General features: G+C 36.5%; 1 protein-coding gene across 2 annotated transcripts in view; it reads right to left on the reverse strand.

Moving 5' to 3' along the window:
* The window catches only part of LOC122707785 (complement factor H-like), a 95815-nt gene that overhangs the window by 49405 nt on the left and 21136 nt on the right, over positions 1-25274 (reverse strand). For both annotated transcript variants that reach the window (XM_043923645.1, XM_043923646.1), the window contains exons 4-12: positions 24705-24887; positions 22925-23101; positions 18165-18341; positions 17196-17381; positions 16905-17084; positions 14395-14574; positions 10420-10602; positions 1104-1292; positions 503-679 (exon numbers count right to left, since the gene is read on the reverse strand). In XM_043923645.1, coding sequence (XP_043779580.1) covers positions 503-679; positions 1104-1292; positions 10420-10602; positions 14395-14574; positions 16905-17084; positions 17196-17381; positions 18165-18341; positions 22925-23101; positions 24705-24887 — 1632 coding nt within the window. The remainder of the gene's footprint in view (positions 1-502; positions 680-1103; positions 1293-10419; positions 10603-14394; positions 14575-16904; positions 17085-17195; positions 17382-18164; positions 18342-22924; positions 23102-24704; positions 24888-25274) is intronic.

The raw sequence follows: 25274 nt of genomic DNA on the forward strand, positions 1-25274 counted from the left end.
TTCCCCACAGGTGAAAGCCTGTGCCGAGGGGTCTGTCTTGGCGCTAAGCAGGGCCACTCGGGGGCAAAGTGCGGCTCCTCCTCTAACCCTCAGGGACGCGTCCAGTCTCCAATCTTTGTGCTCTAGCAGCTGCTGTCATGTCCCTGCTAGACTCCTGGACCCCCACAAAGATACTCTTATCCGCAAATGATGGTCAAAGTCTGCGTTTGTATCAGGAGAGACAGTGAGACTCCTGCCATCTTTCTGACCTCACTCTGTTACTACAGGTTTCTTCTTTGTGGATCTTTTCCTATTTTCTTGAGCAATGTCGATCAATAGGTACATTTATTTTGTCATATACTTATCAAGAAGTCTATAGGTACACACACAGACACTTGTAAACAATAAAAATAAATAGTTCCTTTGGCAAAACAAGCGGTTGATATAAACATTTTGCAGTGGATAATGCAACTGAGTCTTAGAAAATTATGAACACGCTGGGATCTCAGCCCAGTTTACTCACTGACACGGATGCATCTGGGAGGAGGAGACCAGCCATTCTCTGTGCAGGTCATTGTGTTCTGATTGTTTTCAAGACTGTGGCCTTCATAGCAGTGAACTCTTACAGTTTCACCCTGTAAATATTTTTCTTCATGACGTGGGGTATGTCCATTTTCCAAATAATTGAAAATACATTGTCCTTAGAATCATAAAAGTAATATGAAAGAAATACAATATAAATTTGGTACAATAATACATTAAAGATTAACCTTATCGAATTTGCATGAAAATGCATTAGTACTGAAATATAAAATGTAACAATAAAGATGGAAGTTACTACCATGTTTGTGAAAAATGAAAAATATAATGGAACATGTTGTCTTTATTTTTTGATTAAAATATGTATAAGTGATGCAGATATTCTTGTAAAGCCTCTGTATCTCTCACAGGATATACATGAAAAGCCTCAAGTAATGGGAAGATCTGTTTGGATATTTTTGCTCATAGACCTCATCCCTTGGCCTTACTGTTGTTACACAACACTTAACTGTACTCACTTATATACTTTTGTCTCTTCACTCTTTCCAAGATTTATGCACATAAACTTAAAGAGGTTTACTTACTGAGGCATGGTTCTTCTGGAGACCATCCTTCTGCTGTGCAAGTCAGGTAATCCCAAGAACGTTGTGAAGGAGGCACAAAATGCTGATGACAGTTATAGACAAACTGTTGATTTACACGTGCTGGAAAGTATCCTCTGTGTGAAGAACGTAGCCGTCCATGTTTTATGACTGGATAATTACAAGGTTTCCCTTGGAATAAAAAAGTAGAAATAATGTTTTACCTCAGTATACAATCAAATTAGAATTAATGTTTCATCTACGAATTATATTCTTGTTCAGTTAATTACACTCATTGCATTATGGTTTCTAGGAAAAGAAAAGTTTTAGAAAATTCAGATAATTGAAGTATGTAAGGAAGCCTTGCTGATGAAGATCAAATTATGTCTTGTGGGTCATATTATGTAAAATTGGTATGTGGATTCTCTTGATAGGAGACTATACAGACCTATTAAATGAATTCTCCTTAAGTACAGAAATCACAACCTTGGTTGACTAAATTAGCATCTTAATCAAGAGATGATAGTATAGACTTTATCTTGTGGCTCATCTGCCTTCTTTTTCTTTGTTTTCCATTCTCATCAGAAACCAGAATCCTGACATTTATTCTCAGTCCAAGTCAATGTAGGAATAAAACAGATTTTTTAAAATTATCATTCATTAGTTTACTTTTCTGTTTATTAAAAATATGTGATATATATATAGTGAGCCTTAGGAAGCATCACTATGAACAAAGCTAGAGGAGGTGATGGAATTCCAGTTGAGCTATTGCAAATCTAAAAGATGATACTGAAAAGTGCTGCACTCAATATGTTAGCAAATTTGAAAAACTCAGGAGTGGCCACAGCACTGGAAAAGGTCAGTTTTCATTCCAATCCCAAAGAAAGGCAATGCCATAGGATGCTCAAACTACTGCACAATTGCACTCATCTCACACACTAGTAAAATAATGCTCAAAATTCTCCAAGCTAGGCTTCAGCAATATGTGAACTGTGAACTTCCAGGTGTTCAAGCTGGTTTTAGAAAATGCAGAGGAGCCAGAGATCAAATTGCCAACCTGCACTGGATCTTTAAAAAGGCAAGAGAGTTCCAGAAAAACATCTATTTCTGCTTTATTGACTATGCCAAAGCCTTCGACTGTGTGGATCACAATAAACTGGAAAATTCTGAAAGAGATGGGAAAAGCAGAGCACCTGACCTGCCTCTTGAGAAACCTATATGCAGGTCAGGAAGCTACATTTAGAACTGGACATGGGACAATGGACTGGTTCCGAATAGGAAAAGGAGTAAGTCAAGGCTGTATATTGTGACCCTGTTTATTTAACTTATATGCAAAGTACATCATGAGAAACGCTGGGCTGGAAGAAGCACAAGCTGGAATCGAGATTGCCTGGAGAAATATCAATAATCTTAGATACGCAGATGACACCACCCTTGTGGCAGAAAGTGAAGAAGAACTAAAGGGCCTCTTGATGAAAGTGATAGAGGAGAGTGAAGAGGTTGGCTTAAAGTTCAACATTCAGAAAACTAAGATCATGACATTGGGCCCATCTTCCTGGCAAATAGATGCGGAAACAGTGGAAATAATGGCTGGCTTTATTTTGGGGGGGCTCCAAAATCACTGCAGATGGTGATTGCAGCCATGAAATTAAAGGACGCTTACTCCTTGGAAGGAAAGTTATGACCAACCTAGATAGCATATCAAAAAGCAGAAATGTTACTTTGCCAACAAATGTCCATCTAGTCAAGGCTATGGTTTTTCCAGTGGTCATGTATGGATGTGAGAGTTGGACTATAAAGATATCTGAGCACCAAAAAATTGATTCTTTTGAACTATGGTGTTGGAGAAGACTCTTGAGAGTCCCTTGGACTGCAAGGAGATCAAACCAGTCCATCCTAAAGGAGATCAGTCCTGGGTGTTCATTGGAAGGACTGATGCTGAAGCTGAAACTCCAATACTTTGGCCACCTGATGCGAAGAGCTGACTCATTTGAAAAGACTTTGATGCTGGGAAAGATTGAGGGCAGGAGGAGAAGGGGACGGTAGAGGATGAGATGGTTGGATGGCATCACCCATTCAATGGACATGGGTTTGGGTGGACTCTGGGAGTTAATGACAGACAGGGAGGCCTGGCGTGTTGCAGTTCATTGTGTCACAAAGAGACGGACAAGACTGAGTGACTGAACTGAACACACTGCTATTTTTAAAGTGGATGACCAATAAGGACCGACTGTATAGCACACAGAACTCTGTGGAGTGTAATGTGGCAGATTTGATAGGAAGTGAGTTTGGGGGAGAATGGTCACATTCATATGTATGGCTGAGTACCTTCTCTGTTTACCTGAATTTAGCACAACAGTGTTAATCAGCTATACCCCAATACTAAATAAAAAGTTAAACAAGATACATCATGTTCAAATTCCTGAAAATACAGAAAAAAAAATCTTATAAGCAGCTTGATAGATATGCAAAACTTATTTGGGATAGATATTATGCAGTACTTATTTTGAAAAAAGGATTCAATCATCTGTGGAAATTTTATCGATGAGCATAGAGTCAGGAAGAGGTGAGAACATTTTTCCAATGCTGGATGAAAATAAGTGTCAACTGCAAATTCTATATCTTGTAAACTATCCTTTTGAATTAAAGGGAGAAAGAAAAAAATTCCCAGACAAAGCAAAACTGAAAGAATTCGTCTCTAGCAGAACTATACTTAAGAACTTTTCAAAATAAAGCATAATAGAAAAAGAACTGAGATTTTAGAATGGAATTTTTTTTAAATAAGGGTAAATAAAAGAGTATGACTTCCCTGTTGATTTTATTATAGTTGTGCAAAATTGTCATCTGACATGGTGCTCAATGTATATAGAGAGAATACTAGAGACATTTCTGTTTAAAATGTGGGGAGAACCAATAAATCTAAATGGAAGTAAGCATTCCACATTTAATCTCAGATGATAAAATGTCAGCAACAGTAGGGAGTGATAAACTACCAATGTGTATCTTAATACCTAGAGAGACTAGTAAGAAAACCATGCAAAGACATATACTCAAAAACAATGCAGATCACAGTTAAATTATGTTACAATGTTCAAAAATCCTCAAGGAAGACAAGAAAAGAAAAACTTTGGGAAATGAAGGAAACACACACAAAAGAATTAAGAAGGTGTAAGACATTGCCCATAATAGTTAATAAGTCACTCTAAATATAAATGGTCATAAATACATCAATTGAAAACCTGAAAATGACAGGATAGACACATAAACAAGACTCAGCTGTATGTTGTCTAAAAAAAAAGTCACTTCAAATATGAAAACATGTTCAAGTAAAGAGTTCAAAAATTACACACCAGGCAAAAGTTAACTTGAAAAGCTAGAAGTGGCTAATGTACATCTTGGTTTGGATTCCCATCCTGTCTGATCTCTAAACACTGAAGTGTCCCAGTACCAAGTTTCAGATTCTTTATTTTTAGGTGTACACTAATTTGTGAATGAGTTCAGCTAGTTATTGTTCAGTCGCCAAGTCGTGTCTAACACTTTGCGACCCCACGGACTGCTCATGCCAGGTTTCCAGGTCCCTGACCTCTCCCAGAGTTGCCCAAGTTCATGTCCATTGAAATGGTGATGTCACCCAAACATCTCACCCTCACCTTCTTCTCCATCTGCCTTCTACATTTCTCAGTATCAGGGTCTTTTCCAATGAATCAGCTGTTCACATCAGGTGGTCAGAATATTGGAGCTTCAGCATCAGTCCTTAAAAAGAGTAGTCAGGGTTGATTTCCTTTATGATTAACTGATCTCCTTGCTTCCCAAGGGACTCTCAAGAGTCTTCTCCAGCACCACAGTTTGAAAGCATCAATTCCTCAGTTCTCTGCATTGTTTATTGTCCAGCTTTCACATCCAGATGACTACTGGAAAGACCATTGCCTTGACTACATGGGCTTTTGTTGACAAAGTGATGTTTCTGCTTTATAACACACCATCTAGGTTTGTCATAGCTTTTCTGTCTTCTAATTTCATGCTTGCATTCACCATCTGCATTGACTTTAGAGGCCAAGAGGGGGAAATCTGTCACTGTTTCTACTTTTCCTCCTTCTATTTACCATGAAGTGATTGGATCTGATTCCATGATCCTAGTTTATTTTTTTAATATTGAGTTTTAAGCCAGCTTTTTCACTCTCCTCTTTCACCCTCGTTGAGAGGCTCGTTAGTTCCTCTTCACTTTCTGCCATTAGAGCAGTGTCATCCACATATATGAGGCTGTTGATATTTCTCCTGGCAGTATCTTGCTGTGATTTATGTCAGAGAGTGTTTTGCATATGTTTTACTCTAAGAGTTTTATAGTTTCTGGTCTTAATGTTTAGATCTTTAATTCATTTTGAGTTTATTTTTGGTTATGGTGTTGGAAAGTGTTCTAGTTTCCTTCTTTTACAGAAAGTTGACCAGTTTTCCTAGCACCACTTGTTAAAGAGATTGTCCCTTCTCCATTGTTTGTTTTTGCCTCCTTTGTCAAAGATAAGATGTCCGTTGGTGGATGGATTTATCTCTGGGTTTTCTATTTTGTTCCATTGATCTATATTTCTGGCTTTGTGCCGGCACCATACTATCTTGATGACTGTAGCTTTGTAGTATAGTCTGAAGGCAAGCATGTTGATTCCTCCAGTTCTTTTCTTCTTTCTCAAGATTACTTTAGCTACTCGAGGTTTTTTTGTATTTCCATACAAATTGTGAACTTACTTGTTCTAGTTCTGTGAAACATGCTGTTGGGGTTGATAAGGATTGTGCTGAATCTACAGCTTGCTTTGGGTAGTATACTCATTTTTACTATATTGATTCTTCTGATCCATGAATATGGTATATGTCTCCATCAATTTGTGTCATCTTAGATTTCCTACATCAGTGTGTTATAGCTTTCCATGTATAGGTCTTTTGTTTCTTTAGGTAGATTTATACCAAAGTATTTTATTCTTTTCACCACAATGGTGAATGGGATTGTTTCATTAATTTCTCTTTCTGTTTTCTCATTGTTAGTGTATAGGAATGCAAGGGATTTCTGTGTATTAATTTTATATCTTGCAAATTTACTATATTCATTGATTAGCTCTAGTAATTTTCTGGTGGTGTCTTTAGGGTTTTCTATGTAGAGGATCATGTCATTTGCAAACAGTGTGAGTTTTACTTCTTCTTTTCCAATCTGGATTCCTTTTATTTCCTTTTCTTCTCTGATCATTGTGGATAAAATTTCCAAAATTATGTTGAATAGTAGTGGTGAGAGTGGGCACCCTTGTCTTGCACCTGGCTTTAGGGGAAATGATTTCAATTTTCCACCATTGAGGATAATGTTTGCTGTGGGTTTATTATATATAGCTTTTATTATATTGAGGTGTGTTCCTTCTATGCATGCTTTCTGGAGGGTTTTTTATGATAAATAGATGTTGAGTTTTGTCAAAGGCTTTCTCTGCATCTATTGAGATAATCATTTTTTTTTCTTCATTTTCTTAATGTTGTGTATCACATTGATTGATTTGTGAATATTGAAGAATCCTTGCATCCCTGGGATAAAGCCCATTTGGTCATGATGTATGATCTTTTTAATATGTTGTTGGATTCTGTTTGCTAGAATTTTGTTAAGGATTTTTGCATCTATGTTCATTAGTGATATTGGCCTTCAGTTTTCTTTTTCTGTGGCATCTTTGTATGGTTTTGGAAATAGGGTGATGTTTGCCTCACAGAATGAGTTTGGGAGTTAACCTCCCTCTGAAATTTTCTGCAAGGTTTGAGTAGGACAGGTGTTGAAAAGAAAAGTGAAAGTGAAGTCGTTCAGTCGTGTCTGACTCTTTGTGACCCCATGGACTGTAGCCTACCAGGCTTCTCCATCTGTGGGATTTTCTAGGCAAGAATACTCAAGTGGGTTGCCATTTCCTTCTCCAGGAATCTTCCCTGTATCTTCCCAATCGAGGGACTGAACATGAATCTCTCACATTGTAGGCAGATGTTTTACCCTCTGAGCCACCAAGGAAGGAGAGGTGTCAGCTCGTCTCTAAATATTTGGTAGAATTCACCTGTGAGGCCATCTGGTCCTGGGCTTTTGTTTGGAAGATTTTTGATTCCAGTTTCTATTTCCATGCTTGTGATGGGCCTGTTAAGATTTTCTCTTTCTTCCTGGTTCAATTTTAGAAGGTTATACTTTTCTAAGAATTCATCCATTTCTTCCAAGTTGTCCATTTTATTGACATGTAGTTGCTGATAGTAGTCTTTTATTATCCTTTGTATTTCTGTGTTGTCTGTTGTGATTTCTCCATTTTCATTTCTAATTTTATTGATTTGATTCTTCTTCCTTTTTTTCTCAATGGGTTTGGCTAATGGTATGTCTATTTTATTTATCTTCTCAAAGAACCAGCTATTAGCTTTGCTAATTTTTGCTATACTCCTTTGTTTCTTTTTCATTTATTCCTGCCCTAATTTTTATGATTTCTTTCTTTCTGCTAATCCTGGGGTTCTTCCTTTTCTAGTTTCTTTAGGTGTAAAGTTAGGTGATATACTTAGTTTTTCTCTTATTTTTCTTGAGGTAAGCTTGTAAAGCTATGACCCTTCCCCTTAGCATTCTTTTTACTGAATCCCGTAGGTTTGGGTTGTCATGTTCTCATTTTCATTTGTTTCTATGCATATTTTGATTTCCTTTTTGATTTCTTCCATTATTTGTTGGTTATTCAGAATTGTCTTATTTAGCCTCCATATGTGTGTATTTTTAATAGTTTTTCTCCTACAGTTGACAACTAATCTTACCACATTGTGATCAGAAAAGATGCTTGGAATGATTTCAATTTTTTTTGAATTTACCAAGCCTAGATTTATGGCCCAGGATGTGATCTGCCCTGGAGACTGTTCCTTGAGCACTTGAGAAAAAAGTGAAATGCATTGTTTGGGGGTTAAATGTCCTATAGATATTAACTAGGTCTAACTGGTCCATTGCATCATTTAAAGTTTGTGTTTCCTTGATAATTTTCTTTTTGGTTGACATATCCATATGTATGAGTGGGGTATTAAAATATCCCACTATTATTATGTTATTGTTAATTTCTCTTTTCATACTTGTTAGCGTTTGCCTTATGTATTGAGCAGCTCCTATGTTGGGTGCATATATATTTATAATTGTTATATCTTCTTCTTGGATTGATCCTTTGATCATTAGGTAGTGTCTTTCTTTGTCTCTTTTCATGGTGTTTATTTCAAAGTATATTTTATCTGATATGAGTATTGCTACTCCTGCTTTCTTTTGGTCTCCATTTGCATGCACTCTCTTTCCCAGCCCTTCACTTTCAGTCTGTATGTGTCCCTTGTTTTGAGGTGGGTCTCTTTTAGACAGCATATATGGGGGTCTTGTTTTTGTATCCATTCAGCCAGTCTTTGTCTTTTGGTTGGGGCATTCAACCCATTTACATTTAAGGTAATTATTGATAAGTATGATCCCATCGCCATTTACTTTGGAACAATAGCATTATTAACTTTTTTCCATTAAATGATAATGTGTCCTGGTGTGGATCTCTTCAGGTTCATCTATTATGGGGACTGTCTGACCTGAATGTCTGTTTCCTTCCCGAGGTTAGAAAAGTTTAGCAATTATTTCTTCAAGTAAGTTTGTCTCTCTCTATTTTCAATCCCTATAAAGAGAATGGTACTGTTGTTGTCCCAGAGGTCTGTTAACCGATCTACATTTTTTAAAATTCTTTTTCCTTTTTCCTATGCTGTTTGGGAAGTTTCCACTACCCTGTCTTCCAGATCTCTGATCCATTCTTCTTAATCCTCTAGTCTACTATTGATTTTCTCTAGTGTATTTTTCATTTCAGCTGTTGTATCATTCAGCACTGTTTAGTTCTCATTTATATTTTCTTATTCTTAAAATTCTGTTGTGGATGAAGAAGAATTAATCCATTATTCTCTAGAGTCCATTGAACATCTTTATGGTCATTACCTTGAATTCTTTATTGAGTAGATTGCTTATCTTAATTTTGTTTAGTGACTTTTCGGAGATTTTGTCTGGCTCCTTCATTTAGAATGCATTTCTCTGTCTCCTGATTTTACCTAACTCCATGTTTATTTCTAAGAGTTAGGAGTATTCCTGATGTAAGAGAAGTGGTCTTATGCGGGAGAAGTCTATGGCCCAGCAGAATGCTCCTCTCTGTAGGATCTGGGCAGCAGATCTAGATGCTGTAGGGCTGCCTTTCTGCTATCAGTGCCAACTACTCTGGGTGCACTGGTAGGAAAGGGAAGCCCTGTTGGCTACCAGACCTTGCTTCATGTAGTGGCTGCCAGCCCACTCATAGGCAGGATGAAGTGCTGATGGAGCTGGCTTCAGGGCCTAAGTGTACATGGGCTGATATCACACCCAAGAGCTGGGTGAGATGCAGGTGTAGCAGCTGTGGAGCCCAGTGGAGTCTGAGGCTGGTGCTGTCATGCTGGTGAGTTGTTAAGCCTCTGGTGTTAGTAAGCTATGTGTGTGTGTGTTGGGGAGAGCTCTAAAGTGGCACTTGTCTCTCACGATGGCTGGCACCAGCATCTATGATTCCAGTTGTCTCCTATCCCTCTAGGAGTTTCACAAAGATAAGCAAATTAGTCTAACCCAAGCCTCTTTCCCATTGATGCCTCTTCACTGGGGCACAGAGCACATGAGAATTCTGTGTGGCTTTAAAGAGCAGCAGCTCTGTTTCCTACGGCCCTCTGGCTTTCTTATGCACAAGTTACAGCGGACTCCTAAGTCAGAATTTCTGGGACTTATCCTTCAGGACCATGACTCCCAGGCTGGGCAGCCCATTTGCCCTTCATTCTTGTCCTTTTGATTATTGGGATAAAATTTGCATAAACATAAATTTTACCTGTTATTTGCACAGTAGCCCAAAGAGTTTGTCTGTGTTTCACATCAGAATTGAAGGTGTTCATCAGTTCATAAACTGAAACTGTGATTTACTGTTTCAAGATAAATTGGAAGAGACAGAGAGGACTTCATCTTGCTGATCCATGCAAAGCTTGTGTGCATGCTCAGTCACTCAGTCATGTCCAACTCTTTGCGACCCCACGGAGTGTAGCCCACAAGGTTCCTCTGTCCATGGAATTTCCCAGGCAAGAACACTGGAGTGGGTTGCCACCTCCACCCCACCCCTGCCAAGGGATCTTCCCCATCTAGGGATCAAACCCGTATCTTCTACATCTCTTGCATTGCAGGAGGTTTCTTTACCACTGAGCCATCACAGAAGGATACAAAGCTTAGAGGAGTATTAATTTTCTTTAAAGAATGTTTTAAACAAAGTTATGCTCTACTTACCAATGCAACGTGGGATTGACTGCCATCTCCCATCCTTGCACACAATCTCTTCTGCATCTTGAATCAAATAATTTTCCTTACATAGAATTGATATTTTTTCTCCATCCTGATATTTCACTGTGGTTGTCATATCTCGAGCATTGGGAATCTGAGGTGGAGGTGGGCATGGTTGTATTTGTGCTTCTGAAAATATTAAAATTAGATTTCTTGATAAAAAAAGCATAAGTCCAAATATTAAAGGAAAAATTTTCAATAAACAGAAAGCTCTAATAATGTATGATAAATGATCAAATAATATGATACTCTATAATTATACTCTTAAGCTTGTTTAGCACTTTAATATATCACATTTGGTTCACAGTCTCGTGGTCTTTCTTGTAGTTTCTTCCTTTTATTCTTCCTGTGGTCAATCATGCATGATTTATGTAAACTGATTTTAAATTTTTCTAACCTTTAGGATGTTCTAAATGAATTGCTCACTCAGGTATAGGCACTGATGAAAAACTGATATCGGGGTCTTTTCTGTGTTTTTAACAGATATCCATGATCAGATATATTGTAATTGGATGAAAGCCCTCACAGAATTTTCTACCAGTGGGAGTTGATTAGCCAGAGGAGAAACTACATTTAGTTAATAGACTATTAATTTGATGCTGATTCTTGAACAAGGTAAGGGTTAGATATGTTCACTGGGATATAGATTGTATTGTTTATAGTTCAGTACTCTCCTGGAGGTACAATTCAGTAGCTTGCCTGCACTGTTAAGGATATACACGTTGCTGAATGCACCTTCTTTAATGGATTAGCAAGCCTGGCTTTTTGTACATGACCAGAGGGTATAAAAGATCCCTCTGTAAACTATGTCTGAGTCCATCAAATAGAGATACCTCAGATATCCAATTCATAATCTGAACACAAAACCTGTTCTATGACTCCTTGGTTTTGCTGTCTCCTGTCATGCTTCATTTTTATTTCCATAGAAGCATTATGCAAGTATAGGCTGGAAACTCATAAATCCTTTCAGGGACCCAACATTTTGTATTAAATTCAGGGAAATATTTGACTGAATAGACTTTATTCATCATTAGTAATATCATCAGATTTTCTATTCTGATTTAAGTCAATAGGGGTATTTTGTGTGCTGTGTTGTGTTTAGTCTCTCAGTCATGTCAGACTCTTTGCAACCCCGTGGACTATAATCTGCCAGGCTCCTCTGTCCATGGGGATTCTCCAGGCAGGAATACTGGAGTGGGTTGCCTTGCCCTCCTCCAGTGGGTCTTCCCAACACAGGAATTGAACCGAGGTCTCCTGCAAATCAGGTGGATTCTTTACCATCTGAGCCACCAGGGAAGACTTGGAGTATTTTACATTTCATCAGAAACATTTCTCTTATTTCTGTTTTAACTATTTTGACATTTTTGTCAATGTATTTTCAAGAATTTATTTTCTTTTGTGTCTGATGCTTAAACATTTTTGTCCTAATAATTTTAATTTGTACTTGTTAAAAGTCTTGTGAATGCTGGTCTATATACAACATTTCCCTATAAACTGAATATTTTGCAAATCAGCTATTTACACTTTTAAGCTTATTGTAAAAATTGACATTTTAATTTTAGTTTTTCTTTCCTTCTATGTTCTTTGGATATATGTTCTTTTCTAGATTCTAGATTGTACTATCTATTACTTAAGTTCTTTTTTTTTCTTTTTTGTAAAGCAAGTTTTAATCTATGCATATCTTTGGTTTTTGTTGTATATCATAGATTCCAAAGCATACTGTTTTCATTTTACTTAATTTAAGATATTGTCTGTCAGTAAATCATAGAAATTTTTTTCTTAATTTTTCAAGTTTTGTGATATGGGTGAAAAAGTTGCGTAGCTAGCTCTCTTTTAATTTGCAATTGCTTTAATTTACAGAGAATAACTGGAGGACACTTATTACAGGAATTCTTTTATCACATGAAAATAATCAAGTGTTTTAAATTAACTAGCTATATTTCAATAAATAATGTAGACTTCCAGAGAAGGCATATAAATAAAACTATGAAGACCTATTTTATAACTTTTAAAAAGGTAATGCACAAGGACTAAGCCATTATAAATATTTATATGGAAATATAAATAAATATGGAGTCAATTCTCCATAATTCATTTATCATTACAAAGCCATCCCTTTTGATATACAACCCAATATTTTATCAAAATTTGTAAATTCCCCTGAAATTTCTATGTTCAAAACAAGAATAGCTAAAGTAATTTTGAGTGAGAGGAACATACTTGGAGACTATTGTCAGACTTTCAGCCTACTAAAAAGCTAGTTACAAAGGTAATTTGGCAGCAGTGAAGATTGTTAAATGACTGAATAGAAAGTTCTAAATAAATCAACATTTTCATAGTTAATTGATTTTTCACTTCAAAGTCTTTTCCACACATATTGCTAAAATAATTGACAATCCATCCATAAAAAGTTAACTCTTACTTTATGCAACTCTCAAATGTTAACTTAAGACAGATAACATACTTAAATATACTCACATAACACTATACAATTTCTAGAAGAAGCTGTAGAACATATGTACTTCACTACCTATAAATGTTACTTGTTTCCTTATAGATGCAGTTGTGTAGCAAGCTCTTTTATTTTTATATTTGCTATTAATTTAGAATAGTTGACAAACATGAATTCCTTGAAATTTGTTGGGAAATCCTTCATCATATGAAATACTAAATTGTTTCAATTTAACTATATTTAATAAGCTGATATAGATTTCTAGACAAGGTGCATGACAAAAATTAAGAAATATTTTATAATTATAAAAAATTTGATTCACAAGGTCTAAGCAATCATAAATATATAATGTATAATATACGACGCTGTGCTTAGCCACTCTTTGTGATCCCATGGTCTGCAACTTGCCAGGCTCCTCTGTCCTTGGGGCTTCTCCAGGCAAGAATACTGGAGTGGGTTGCCTCCATGGGATCTTCCCAACACAGGGACTGAACCCAGGTCCCCTCCACTGCAGGCAGATTGTAGGCTGATCTACCAGGGAAGCTCAAGAATCCTGGAGTGGGCAGCTAACTCTTCTCTAGAGGATATTCCTGATCAAAGAATTGAACTGGGGTCTCCTGCATTACAGGCAGGGTCTTTACCAGCTGAACTACCAGGGAAGCCCACAATATACAATGGCATGGCAGTTATTTAGAAGCTTGTTGTTTAATTCCCAAATAGTGATGCTTTTCTAAATAACTTATTCTCCATTAATACAGCTTTATTGTTGTATGATTTTTATATAGGGATCTGTATATAAGGAAGAATTATGAGGGTGAATATTAGACAGTAGATCTGTACAATCAATTTTGTATTGATTTGTACAATCAATTTTGTATTGATTTGAAGCTTCTTTCTAGATATTCTAGGCTTATAGAAATTGGTAAAAATATTGAGGATAGGGAGTCAAGATGTCACAGAGTTGGAGAAGAGAAACACAGATATGAAAAGTGGAAAATTGAAATGAACCGATTCAAAGGGAATTTATCGTTTCAACATGACTCAAGACTTTTCAAGATAGTTAAACAAATAGAGAAATAGATGACTAGACAGATACATAAATATAGATACATAGATTGATACATAAATAGATACATGGATAAATACATAATAGTTCAGCATAGGCATAAGCACATTTATGTATAATACATAAAATCAGAAGTACTGGCTTTCCTGTGGAAACGAACACACCTACTGGCCAGTAGTTATTTTAAAGTCACAAAGTCTCTGAGTCGTTTGTCACATAGCTGACTAAGGCACATTGTACAAATAATATTTAGACACAGTATTTTGATTAGCTTCTAAATAACCTAGCAGATGGAAAATATCTGTAATGATAAATAGCTAAATTTCCTTGAAGGACACAAAGATATTACTTTTACAAGTTAGAAGTAGAATACATTTTTAAAATATTACGGACAAGAGATTACCTTCTTTGCAGGTTACTTTAGGATCCCATTTTCCATTTATACAGATTGAGTGTTTGAGTTCTGATTTTCCTCGGCATTGGTAACTTTTGTAGGTGTTATGATCATATTCAATTTTATGTGCTAGTTCTCCATCAGGTAGAAATAATTTTGACCCTTTACACTTCTTAAGTTCATCTGTTGCTATAAAATGAAAACATTCCCTTGAAAAGACTAATTCTAAAGAACCAAATAGCTAATAACAAAAAATAGCTATGGAGTCAATTCAAAGATGTTAGAATTTATGCCTACAAATCCCACCAGCCAAGTTATTGCTGATCAAATTGCATGAGATGAAAAAATTATACATGAACCTGAGTCCTGCATCCAGTGTTTAAAATTTCAGAGAAAATACCCATCCTAAAGATTTCTGCATTTGTGACTGGAATACTTTTTGATGATCTACATAGCAAATAGTCATCACATGAATAAATTTGATCCCAAACATGAAATCTTACACAAATGTTCATATAATCTGCTTTTGACCTTAAGCTTCTCTAAAAACAACTATCTGTGGACATAGCATACCAAGTTGCTATTTTATATAAATATTTTCAAGAAATGTAATGAAACATACTAAGAAAATTATATCCAAGGTGTTTTGTATATAATCTTAACTTTTAAACAAATCTTTTACCTGATCACCAAAAATGAACAAATATCTGGAATAGGAAAATGGGTAATTAAAGTTACAACCCATCTTGTTTATACACTTAGAGTCTTTGAGACACTATGTTATGTACCAGATCATTCAAAAATCCAATATAAAACCATGATAACAATTTTTTTCTAGCTCCAGGATAAGTTAAATATGGACTAAGAAAGCTTTTTATTTCAAAAATTCAATGCAGGCAGAGGTTCTTTTTGAATTTGACAAAATATCAGGATAGGTCTTTGGCAGTACATGTTAATAATTTGTTCATGATAAAGGTTAAGTGAAATGAATAAAATAAGGAAAACTCAAGTAGTTAGTCAAAGAAAAGTGATGATTTCAAAATGAAATTCTGAAAAGATAAAATGAAGTAAGGAGATGAATTGAAAACACACTATGGGCTTGAGAATTAGCCCTGTTTCTAAGATTTGCTCAGAGTGTTGAGGGACACAAAGCCAGTAGTGTATTTCAAGGAATGGTGAATGAGGAAGATGCATACTCGAAATGAGAAGTGGCTGCTGGCAGCATCCTTTGATGGGCTGGTTTCTGGGAGGGAAGCAGACTTATATTTTTAGGAGAAAATAAACATAGTAGGAAAATGACAAGTTAGACTAGACAGAGTTACAAAATAAACCTTGAGAGAGGAAAACTGGAATAAGGTCTAGTATAGCAAAAGGCGACTACAATAAACTGACTACAGGTAGAGGATTAACATTTGCAATGAAAACTCTGAGGCCAGAAGAACAATAATTGAAGCAAACATTTTGACATAAGGTAGAATGAAAGTTAAACGAGGTGAGTTCATTTGAGGAGATAGAAGAGGACAAAGATTGGGTTTGGTTTTGAAGAACTGGCAATACCTACGACAGGAATCTGTTCATAAAAATGTAGGGATTAATATGCAAAAAAATGTAGTGTTTAACTAAATAAACTCCTACTGAATCTCTCCCATCTGTCAACTGGTCTTTTGAGTGTGGGTCTTTCAACACACTGTCGGCAAAGAAAACAGCTATCTGCCCTGCCCTCACTCAGGGCCTGAGCCTAAGCCCTACCTTCTTCTTGGAATAACTAATGACTAGAAATATAATGAGTTAATAGGCCTGGACATCCAGGGCTCTCTTTGAATGCAGAGCCCAGGAAAATTCCAAGAAAGAGTCTATCCCAAGAGAAAAAAAATGAAAGAAGGCAGCTAAGATTGATTCTCCTCATCAGTCATCAAAGACTCGGTCATCCAAAGGTCAGGATGAGTCTCTTACAGGGAAATATGTCAGGGCAGGTTCCTGGCCCCACCCAAAGTGCCTCCCATGACAGAGTTACCTACTAACAGGGCGGGCTTGAACCCACCCTCCACAGCACAGAAGCTTCTCTTTGCAGAATTTGAAACAGACCGAGAAATTATCATTTTTAGAATCTTGAGAGAGGCAAGATTCCTACAGAAATGTATCAAATGGGTATTTCCTCAACTCTAATTCCTGGTTTCAAATGTTCTAAAAGAAAGAGTATCATACAAAAGCAAAAATGGCATTTCTGCAATGATAGTTGTATTTTCCTGGTAACTAGTACTCACATTTTAATTACATGAGTATCGATCAGTAAGATGAGGCTTCATACTTGTCTAGATCAACAATGTTAATATCAGGACAGAAAGATGGATAAAATTCTATTGCTAGTTTATATATTTCCTCTTTAGACACATATTGAAGTATAAAAGTCAAATGCGTGGGATCATTATAATTTAAGATCTGACATTTTCAAGGATGACTCTAAATTTCAACAGAATGGCTGCAAATACTAAAGGTCAGTTTGAGATGTGTATTCTGACCAATGCACTGAGGAGGCTGGGTCCACTCTCCACTAATACACGTGATAAATCTGGGTCCAATCATTGTAAATGCTGCTCTGCAACTGAACTCTACCGAGTCACCATGCTGATAGGGAGGGACAGAAGGCTTGACATCGCCGTGATCAACGTCAGGTATATCTTCACAGATATGCTCCTCCTCTGAAAATCCACAAAAAATATTTTCGTCTTTAAAATATTACTTAAATGTGTATATAGATACAAATAAAAGTATTGATTTACTTTTAAATATTGCTATTTTCAATACATTACCAATACACACGGGTAAAGCTGTCCATTCTCCATCAACACACTGAATTTTATGAGAACCCTTCATCAGAAATCTGGGGTTGCAAGCATATTCCACGACCTCATTGTGTGCATACTCTTCTTTGTGTATTTCTTTCCCTTTCCCATTGAGAAGTTGAGGAGGTGGAGCACACGATTTTACATTCCCTTCTGTAGAAATATTGCATAAATTATGATTACATTGTCTGTCTTATAACTGAAAAATCCAGCTAATGCAGAAATTTATTTTGCTAAATGATCTTTTGTTTATTATATAATATAGTTTAGCATTCTTAAACAATGAAATAAGAGTAGTGTTTACACCAGACTCATGTTTACCAATTCTATTACTCATCTTGAACTAGCATATTGAAGTCTGTGTTTGCTCAGAAAGCATGTTCATTCTCCAGACATGCTAATAGGTATGCAAGTCAATTACTCAGTCTGGGTGTATGAATTACAGCAATACTTTTATTCCACAGAAACACTGCAGGTAAAATTTTTGAAAAAATATCGTTTGAGAGAAGCATTTGAACAGTTTAACTTTGATTCATATGATTTGATACATGTGACTGAACTGACTATAAGCTACTTGAACACTGTATATATTTACCTGAGGACACTAGAGGTAAAGCCCACATTATATAAACTCTCCAGTATTAATGGTGGAATTGCAGGAAAAAGAAAAACTGACAAGAAATCCTGCCAGTGTCAAGTTCCTCATGCATTTCTGTGGATTCTCCACCACATATTTCAAGAAGCACCTGGAGGTTAATTTCTTAAAGAAGGAAAATGGAGGTATCTACTACCCAGCATATGTCCTTGGTGGGTATATCTCTGGCTTAATGCATTATAGATGCACTGGAAGTGGACAGAAAATTAAGAGAGGGAAATAAAAAGGTTGATATCTGAAATCTGAACTCTTGCTCCAACAACTATCAGATAAATATTTACCTTTACACGCTGGAAGTTTAGGGGACCATCCAAAGTGGTAACACTGAACTGAATCTGCTCCAACCATAATACGGCCTTGACTGCAGGAGAATTTCAGCACATCTCCAACTTTAAATGTTTCTTTCCTGGGATAAGCATCTAAGTATGTATCCATTTCAGGAATACTGCATTCTTTTTCTATTGAAAAAGATAAATAATTGAGTGAGATTAACTATTCCAAAATAAATATTATTTGTGTCACATAAAACGAGGTGCTGGGTACTGCATCCACAGAGGGACAGCACATTAATGCTCTTCCTTGAAAAACATTACATGTTAGGTTTTATACACCCTCTGCAATCATCGGGACTTTTGGAAAACAAGGAATTGAGCAGCAACATATGTGTCCTGGTAATTTATTCGCAAAGTCAACTTGTTAATACTGGATCTGATTTTATCACTGACATTTACAAAATATAATGCTACATTTTTGGTCTCAAAATGTATAAATATTCTCTCAGAATTAAAAAAAGATACAATTTTAAAATTGAATACAAATGAAAAAATGGTATTTTAAAAAATATAATTGGGAAACTGGAACACACAAGAGAGACATTTCTCTTGCATTTGAGTTACAGTTACAATAAAAACCACTTAATTTCACCTACAAGTGTAGAAATCAAACTGAAACATGAAACAAAATGAGTAAATATGTTCAAGGTCACATAGGCCTATTCTAGGTGTCTTGATTAGGTATATGACAGCACAAACATCTAACCTTATTGTACTTATAAATGATCTTAACTATTAATATGTTTATTCTGATTCATTTTAAAAATGTGTAAATTTATCATTGAAAGGGTGTAAAATCTATTAAATTTGCGACATTGCTGTGCGTGGATTAGTCGCTCAGTTGTATCTGACCCTTTGTGACCCCATGGAGTGTAGCTGGTCAGGCTCCTCTGTCCATGGAATTCTCCAGGCAAGAATACTTGAGTGGGTAGTCATTCCCTTCTCTAGAGGATCTTCCTAACCCAGAGATCAGACCCCAGTCTCCTGCATTGCAGGCAGATTCTTTACCATTTGAGATACCAGGGATTGATACATATCAAAAATTGCATTATTCTTATTTGGAAACTTCCTATTGCTAAAAAAATTTATAAACTTCATAATTGGAATTTAAGAATTAAAATCTCACCAAAAAGAGGCATCGTACTATCTAAAATTCTTCAAACATTATCACAAAATTATATATAAGCTAACTAGTTTTATAAGTAATGCCTCCTCCCCCCCAGATCAATATCTTTGTTTCTGCTTTTGTTTTAATGTTGAGTTGTGCAGCTTAGATGAGAGGTTACTCTTGATGAGAACCATTGGGATTCCTTTCCTAAAATTCTATTCCAAACTTGCACATAGCAATACTTTTAATGGTATGTGACTTTGTTTACATATTTTGTGCTTGTCTTATGTAAAATTCCTATTTTATCATACTGTGTAAAATGCTGCTTTAACAACAAAAAAAGCTTGGCATTAGACTGTTTTCCAACTGCTGTCGTCACATTGATTGACTGTAGGGAAGCCATGATCATCTTAAAAGCCTTTCCCTTAACTTAGAATTGTTAGTAACTCAGTCATGTCTATCTCTGTGATCCCCTGGACTGCAGCTCGCCAAAATCCCATGGAATTCTTCAGGCAAGAATATCGCAGTGGTTAGCCATTCCCTGCTCTAGGGGATCTTCCCGACCAAGGGATCCAGTCCAGGTCGCCCGCGATGCAGGTGGATATTTACTGTCAGGTGGCTCAGAAATTTTGAAAATAATGGTGTAGTCTCTCAGGCACGTCTGACTCTTTTTGACTCCATGGACTATATAGCCCGCCACACTCCTCTGTCTCTGGAATTTTTCAGGCAAGAATGCTGCAGTGGGTTGCCATTCCCTTCTACAAGAGATCTTCCTGACCCAGAAATGGAACGCAAGTCTCCTGTATTGCAGGCAGATTCTTTAAAATCTGATCTTTTTAAAAATAAGCCAATTTCTTTGCTGCCTCGGCTGCTGCAAAGGCATGTGTCTCTACTGATGAATGGTTTCCAGGCTTTCTTTGCATAGATGTCTTCCTACATAAACTTGACCTTCAGGCCCTCCTATTTTCTAAGCTCTTAGAATCTTTTGTTCTTAGAATACACTTTTTTGAACAACATAATAGAAATATCATTACTTTTTGGTTAATTATTTGCCTTAATTCACCTTTTTTTTTTTTTCATACTGGCATGAAAGCTTTTGAAAGGCATACCACCATCCTGCACTGTATTTTCACAATTTTCTCTGAGCCAAATTCTGGCACATATTAGGTGCTTGCTGACAGCCTGAAAAGTGAAATTACCTGGGCTCTGGACACTGTTGAACAAGACAGCCCGTTTCTATAACAAGCTCCCCCTGTGAGTCTGTCTGAAATCTCTGTGTTCAATCATTCTACACTGCCCAGTGTTCCTTCTCCTCCTTCCCCCATGCACCATTCGGTCTCACATGACTTTGCCTCCTTCCGAAATGAGAACAGGAACCATCAGCACCTGCTTCTTTCCAGCATTGGATTTACACACCCATTTTCCCTCCTTCTCCTGACAGGAAGTTGCAAAGAATCCAGTTGTCACCAAGTCCAGGACTTTCTCAAAAGTGCTGATTCCTCTCCCACCTCCTTCACAGGGAGCCTGTGGTCAGTCTCTGCCTGCTTCCCTCTCTGGCTCATCCTCTTCAAGGTTCATTACACTCTCATCTTTCCCATTAAAACAGAACATAATTCACTGAGCAATATATCCTGAACCTCTTGTTCTCTGCCACAAGCAAGCCTTTTGAAAGAGTTATGTCCTCATTCTGTATTGCATTTCTTACTAATAATTTATTCAGCAGGCTGTACGTAGGTTTTTCCCTGTCTACTCCATCTGAAACTGTCTCTGTTAACAATTATTGTTGGCCTCCATGTAGCCAAATCCAGCACATTTTAAGTCTTTTAACCTGACATATTAACTGAATTAGAAATATTCATTAGTATAACTATTCTAATGTAAGTAGATTACAAGTTCCTTGAATAAACTGTATGGTAGGCATTATGACAAGAAGATTACATGAATAATTTATTTTAATAACTGAAAGATCTTTTGAAATATTAGAACATTTCTAACTATTAAATCATTGTACAGACTCAGAGGAGTGAACAAACTTCAAATAGGTCATTGGTCTTAGATATATACTTAGATAATGGTGGAATTGGATATAGAAACATTTCAGGCTGATTCCACAGGAATTACCGTTAGTCAATTTGTTATTCCTTATTATTATATCCTTTTCTTCTGTCCACATCTATGAAACATTCATTCTGACATTTTTCCCCCTAAGTTTTCTGGGTCCTCCTTTCTTTCTGTCCACTTTGCCATCTATTCTTCTTCTCTCAGACACCTCAGTGTTGGAAGCTCCAGGACTCAGTCTTGAGCTCTCTTCTATTTTCATTCTACATTCTTTTCCAATCTGATGCCATCGTTTACAGAGTGATAATCTCACATGTATATCTCCTGGCTAAACCCATGCGTGCAACACTGTAGTTGACGTAGCCAATGTTTATGGTCCCCGTCGGCCCGAACACAATGTGTTGAGGTCAAAGTTGTGATGCTCTTGCGAGAGTGTTCTTTCTCCTGCCAGTACCACCGACAAAGTCATTTCCATTTGCCTGCTTGCTTATGAGAAATAAAATTTTCTCTCATTGAGTAGAATCCGCCCACCTTGATAGTTTCCAATATTGCTTTGTTGCCAAAGCTTTGCACAGAACTCGTCCCTTGACTTGGGACAGTCAACATCCACTCAGCTTACCAGACACTGAAGTCCTGTTTCCAACCCTGGGAAAAACACATCTGATTGGCAAACCTAAAAGAGATCCATGTCATTGTCCTCTGCTGCTGTTGTTAAGTCACTTCAGTTGTGTCCAACTCTGTGTGACCCCATAGACAGCAGCCCACCAGGCTCCTCCGTCCCTGGGATTCTCCAGGCAAGAATACTGGACTGGGTTGCCATTTCCTTCTCCAATGCATGCATGCATGCTAAGTCGCCTCATCGTGTCCAACTCTGTGCGACCCTATGGACAACAGCCCACCAGGCTCTTCCATCCACAAGATTCTCCAGGCAATAATACTGGAGTGGGCTGCCATTTCCTTCTCCAGTCATCGACCTCAGAATTTGTCGAAGTTAGAAAATAAAAATCATCTGTCAAGAGCTGCTTAAATTAACATTCAAGGTAGGAGGTATAAACGGAAACTCAGGAGCAAAATACTTGAACAGGTTGCAAACCCTGTCATTTGGTATTGAGGGAGTCATTGGACTTTAAAACTTCCCCTCCTTCCTGTTTACATTAAAGTAGAAAGAAGCGTCATTCCTTACAGATGATTCTGCCGCTGCTGCCAAGTCACTTCAGTCGTCCGACTCTGTGTGACCCCATCCCTGGGATTCTCCAGGCAATAACACTGGAGTGGGTTGCCATTTCCTTCTCCAATGGATAAAAGTGAAAAGTGAAAGTGAAGTCGCTTAGTCATGTCGGACTCTTCGCGACCCCATGGACTGCAGCCCACCAGGGGCCTCCGTCCATGGAATTTTCCAGGCAAGAGTACTGGAGTGGGGTGCCATTGCCTTCTCCGTACACATGATTCTAGATCAGCGTAATTTGGTAAAAATAAAACACTGACAATTACTGTTAAATTTTGTTTATCTTGGAGCAAAGAACATCTGGAAAAGAGCACCTACCGTAGCATGCAGCTTTATCGGACCAGCCGTCTTGACCACATACTATGGAGCCTGCGGTGCGTCCGTCTCGGTTCTCATACCCGTCAAGACATTCGTAGTCCAGCCTGTCGTTCAGCCTGAACCACGTGCCATCACTTTTGGCTCTGGCCTTCTCAAATACTGGCCTGTCACAGGATTCTAAGGGATAATGGGATTGCGATTTCATTTCTAATATTATTTAGTGGGCAATTTGATTGATTTTCATCCCAACGGAAAAGGGTTTCACCAATTAGTATGCACTAACCATTAAAAATAAGCCAAGAATACCAGTGATACACCGCTGTCCTGAAATAATTACTCAAAATGAAAAAAAGAAAGTGTATTTCTGTGCAACATTTTTCTCAGCACTTATTGTCCCTGAATTACTTATTTTATGAACATGTTCCTGAATTTAATTATAGTTATGCATTTTTCCAATGTTAGTATTAAAATAAGCCATTACAGAAGTATTATACTATTTTCATAACAGCAGTTTCTGAATTAATATGCCAAATTTATTAGCAGTTGTGACATATTTGCCAGAGAAAACTGAATTGAAAAAAAGTAATTTTCAAAAGGCAAGTAAATTTTTAAAGATTCTATAAAATTTTTAAAATTCACATGCTAATTTTCCTTTTCCAACTACATTTCTAATGGTTGTAAATTCTTTTATACTTATTAAGGTTGAATACAGACATAGTTCTATTATTTATAGCTATTTACAAGAAAATATATTAACAAACAATCTGTGTTCACTAACACCATAGACTGATGTTAATAAAGGTTTAAATAATTTACTTCAAATTTCATAATGTGTTAAAGCAAAATTATACTAGTAAAATATAATAATAGAGACATTTTCCATAAAAAGCGTGTTAGAATGGAAAATTATCATATATCAAAATAATATGTTTGATATGTGCAACTTTTTTCATGTTGAGGGTGTACTGCCTGTAGCAAGTATAGACACTGGGAAAAATAAAATGAAAACAGTAGAAATGGATATTATAAATATCCACTTCACTTAAAGTGAATATGTGAATCATCACTTCAAAAATATCACTGTGTAGCTTTGGGATGAACAAGACAAACTCACAAATTGTTCTTAGAAATCTTCATAAACATCTATGCTACATGAAAAACTTTCAGCACAGCAGAATTTGGTCCTGTCTAGAAGTGTTTCATATCTCCACTAACTAGATGTTTATGAAGATTTCCTAAGAGAGAATTTTTCACAAGGCTAACTATCCTAGAGACTCAAACATATGAATTATATATCATATTATTTCATGTTTATGCACCATGGCCTCACATCTTTGCTTAAAAACATACCTTTTAGGCTTAGGAGCAGAGACTCTGGCTTAAGAGTCTCCTAAAATAAAAACAGATGCAATCAGCATAAAGATCTCAGCTGAAAATAAATGAATTTATCCCAGAATAGAGGTAAGGCTCTTAGCAAAATTAGTTTTTAGTCACAGCATGTTTTAAAGTGACAAAACGTTGAACTAAATAGTACAATGATATTCTACTCCACTGGTAATTAATCATTAAAGGCAAAAAAAAAAAAAAAAAAGAGAAAGATATATTTTCCAAAGCTTTGTAATTGATCTTTTCAAATCCAGCCATGGAACCACAAAACACTTCATATGACCCTGCCCCAGCAAAGTAAAAAAGAAAGAAAAAAGGATAAAGAACAAAGTTAAAGAGTACTTCTCTATAGTTATCATCAGGATAAAGAATAATAAGATAATGAATTACTTACTAATGCATACAGGTTGAGCTGACCATCCATTTTGCAGACATGTAATTAATCCTGATGTCTTACCATCTGCTGTTACATATCCTGGTTTACACTTATATTCTGTTTGCTTATTTAGGGGATACATAAAGGCAGATTCAGACAAAAATCCATTCTCAATTCTTACACTGTTTTTCGAACATGTTTCTAAATGGGAGAAAGCATAAGGAAAAGGTAAGCATATATTTGATACACATTTCATACAGATCCAAATAAGGTAATGATACAAAAAAGGGTAGTCGTTTATGACTATAAACCAAGAAAACTTCTAATCATTTAAGGTCCCCTGTAAGAAAAAACAAAAACAAAAACTAGAAACCATGAATTTCCAGAGATATAAAACCAAAACACTTGATTTCTATTTTCTAGAACAAAGCAAGATTTAAAAGACTCTGAATCCCTTCTAGGAAATTATTAGAAATCTGTTTGTCTAAAGGATCTGGAATCACACAGCATGTCAGAAATCTATCAGCAATGGGTTTCCTTTCCTGGGATTTGTTGAAAGTATTGTCTAGTCTGGTTCTCTTAAGCAAC

The sequence above is a fragment of the Cervus elaphus genome, chromosome 14 (genome assembly GCF_910594005.1).
Source record: "Cervus elaphus chromosome 14, mCerEla1.1, whole genome shotgun sequence".
NCBI lineage: Eukaryota > Metazoa > Chordata > Mammalia > Artiodactyla > Cervidae > Cervus > Cervus elaphus.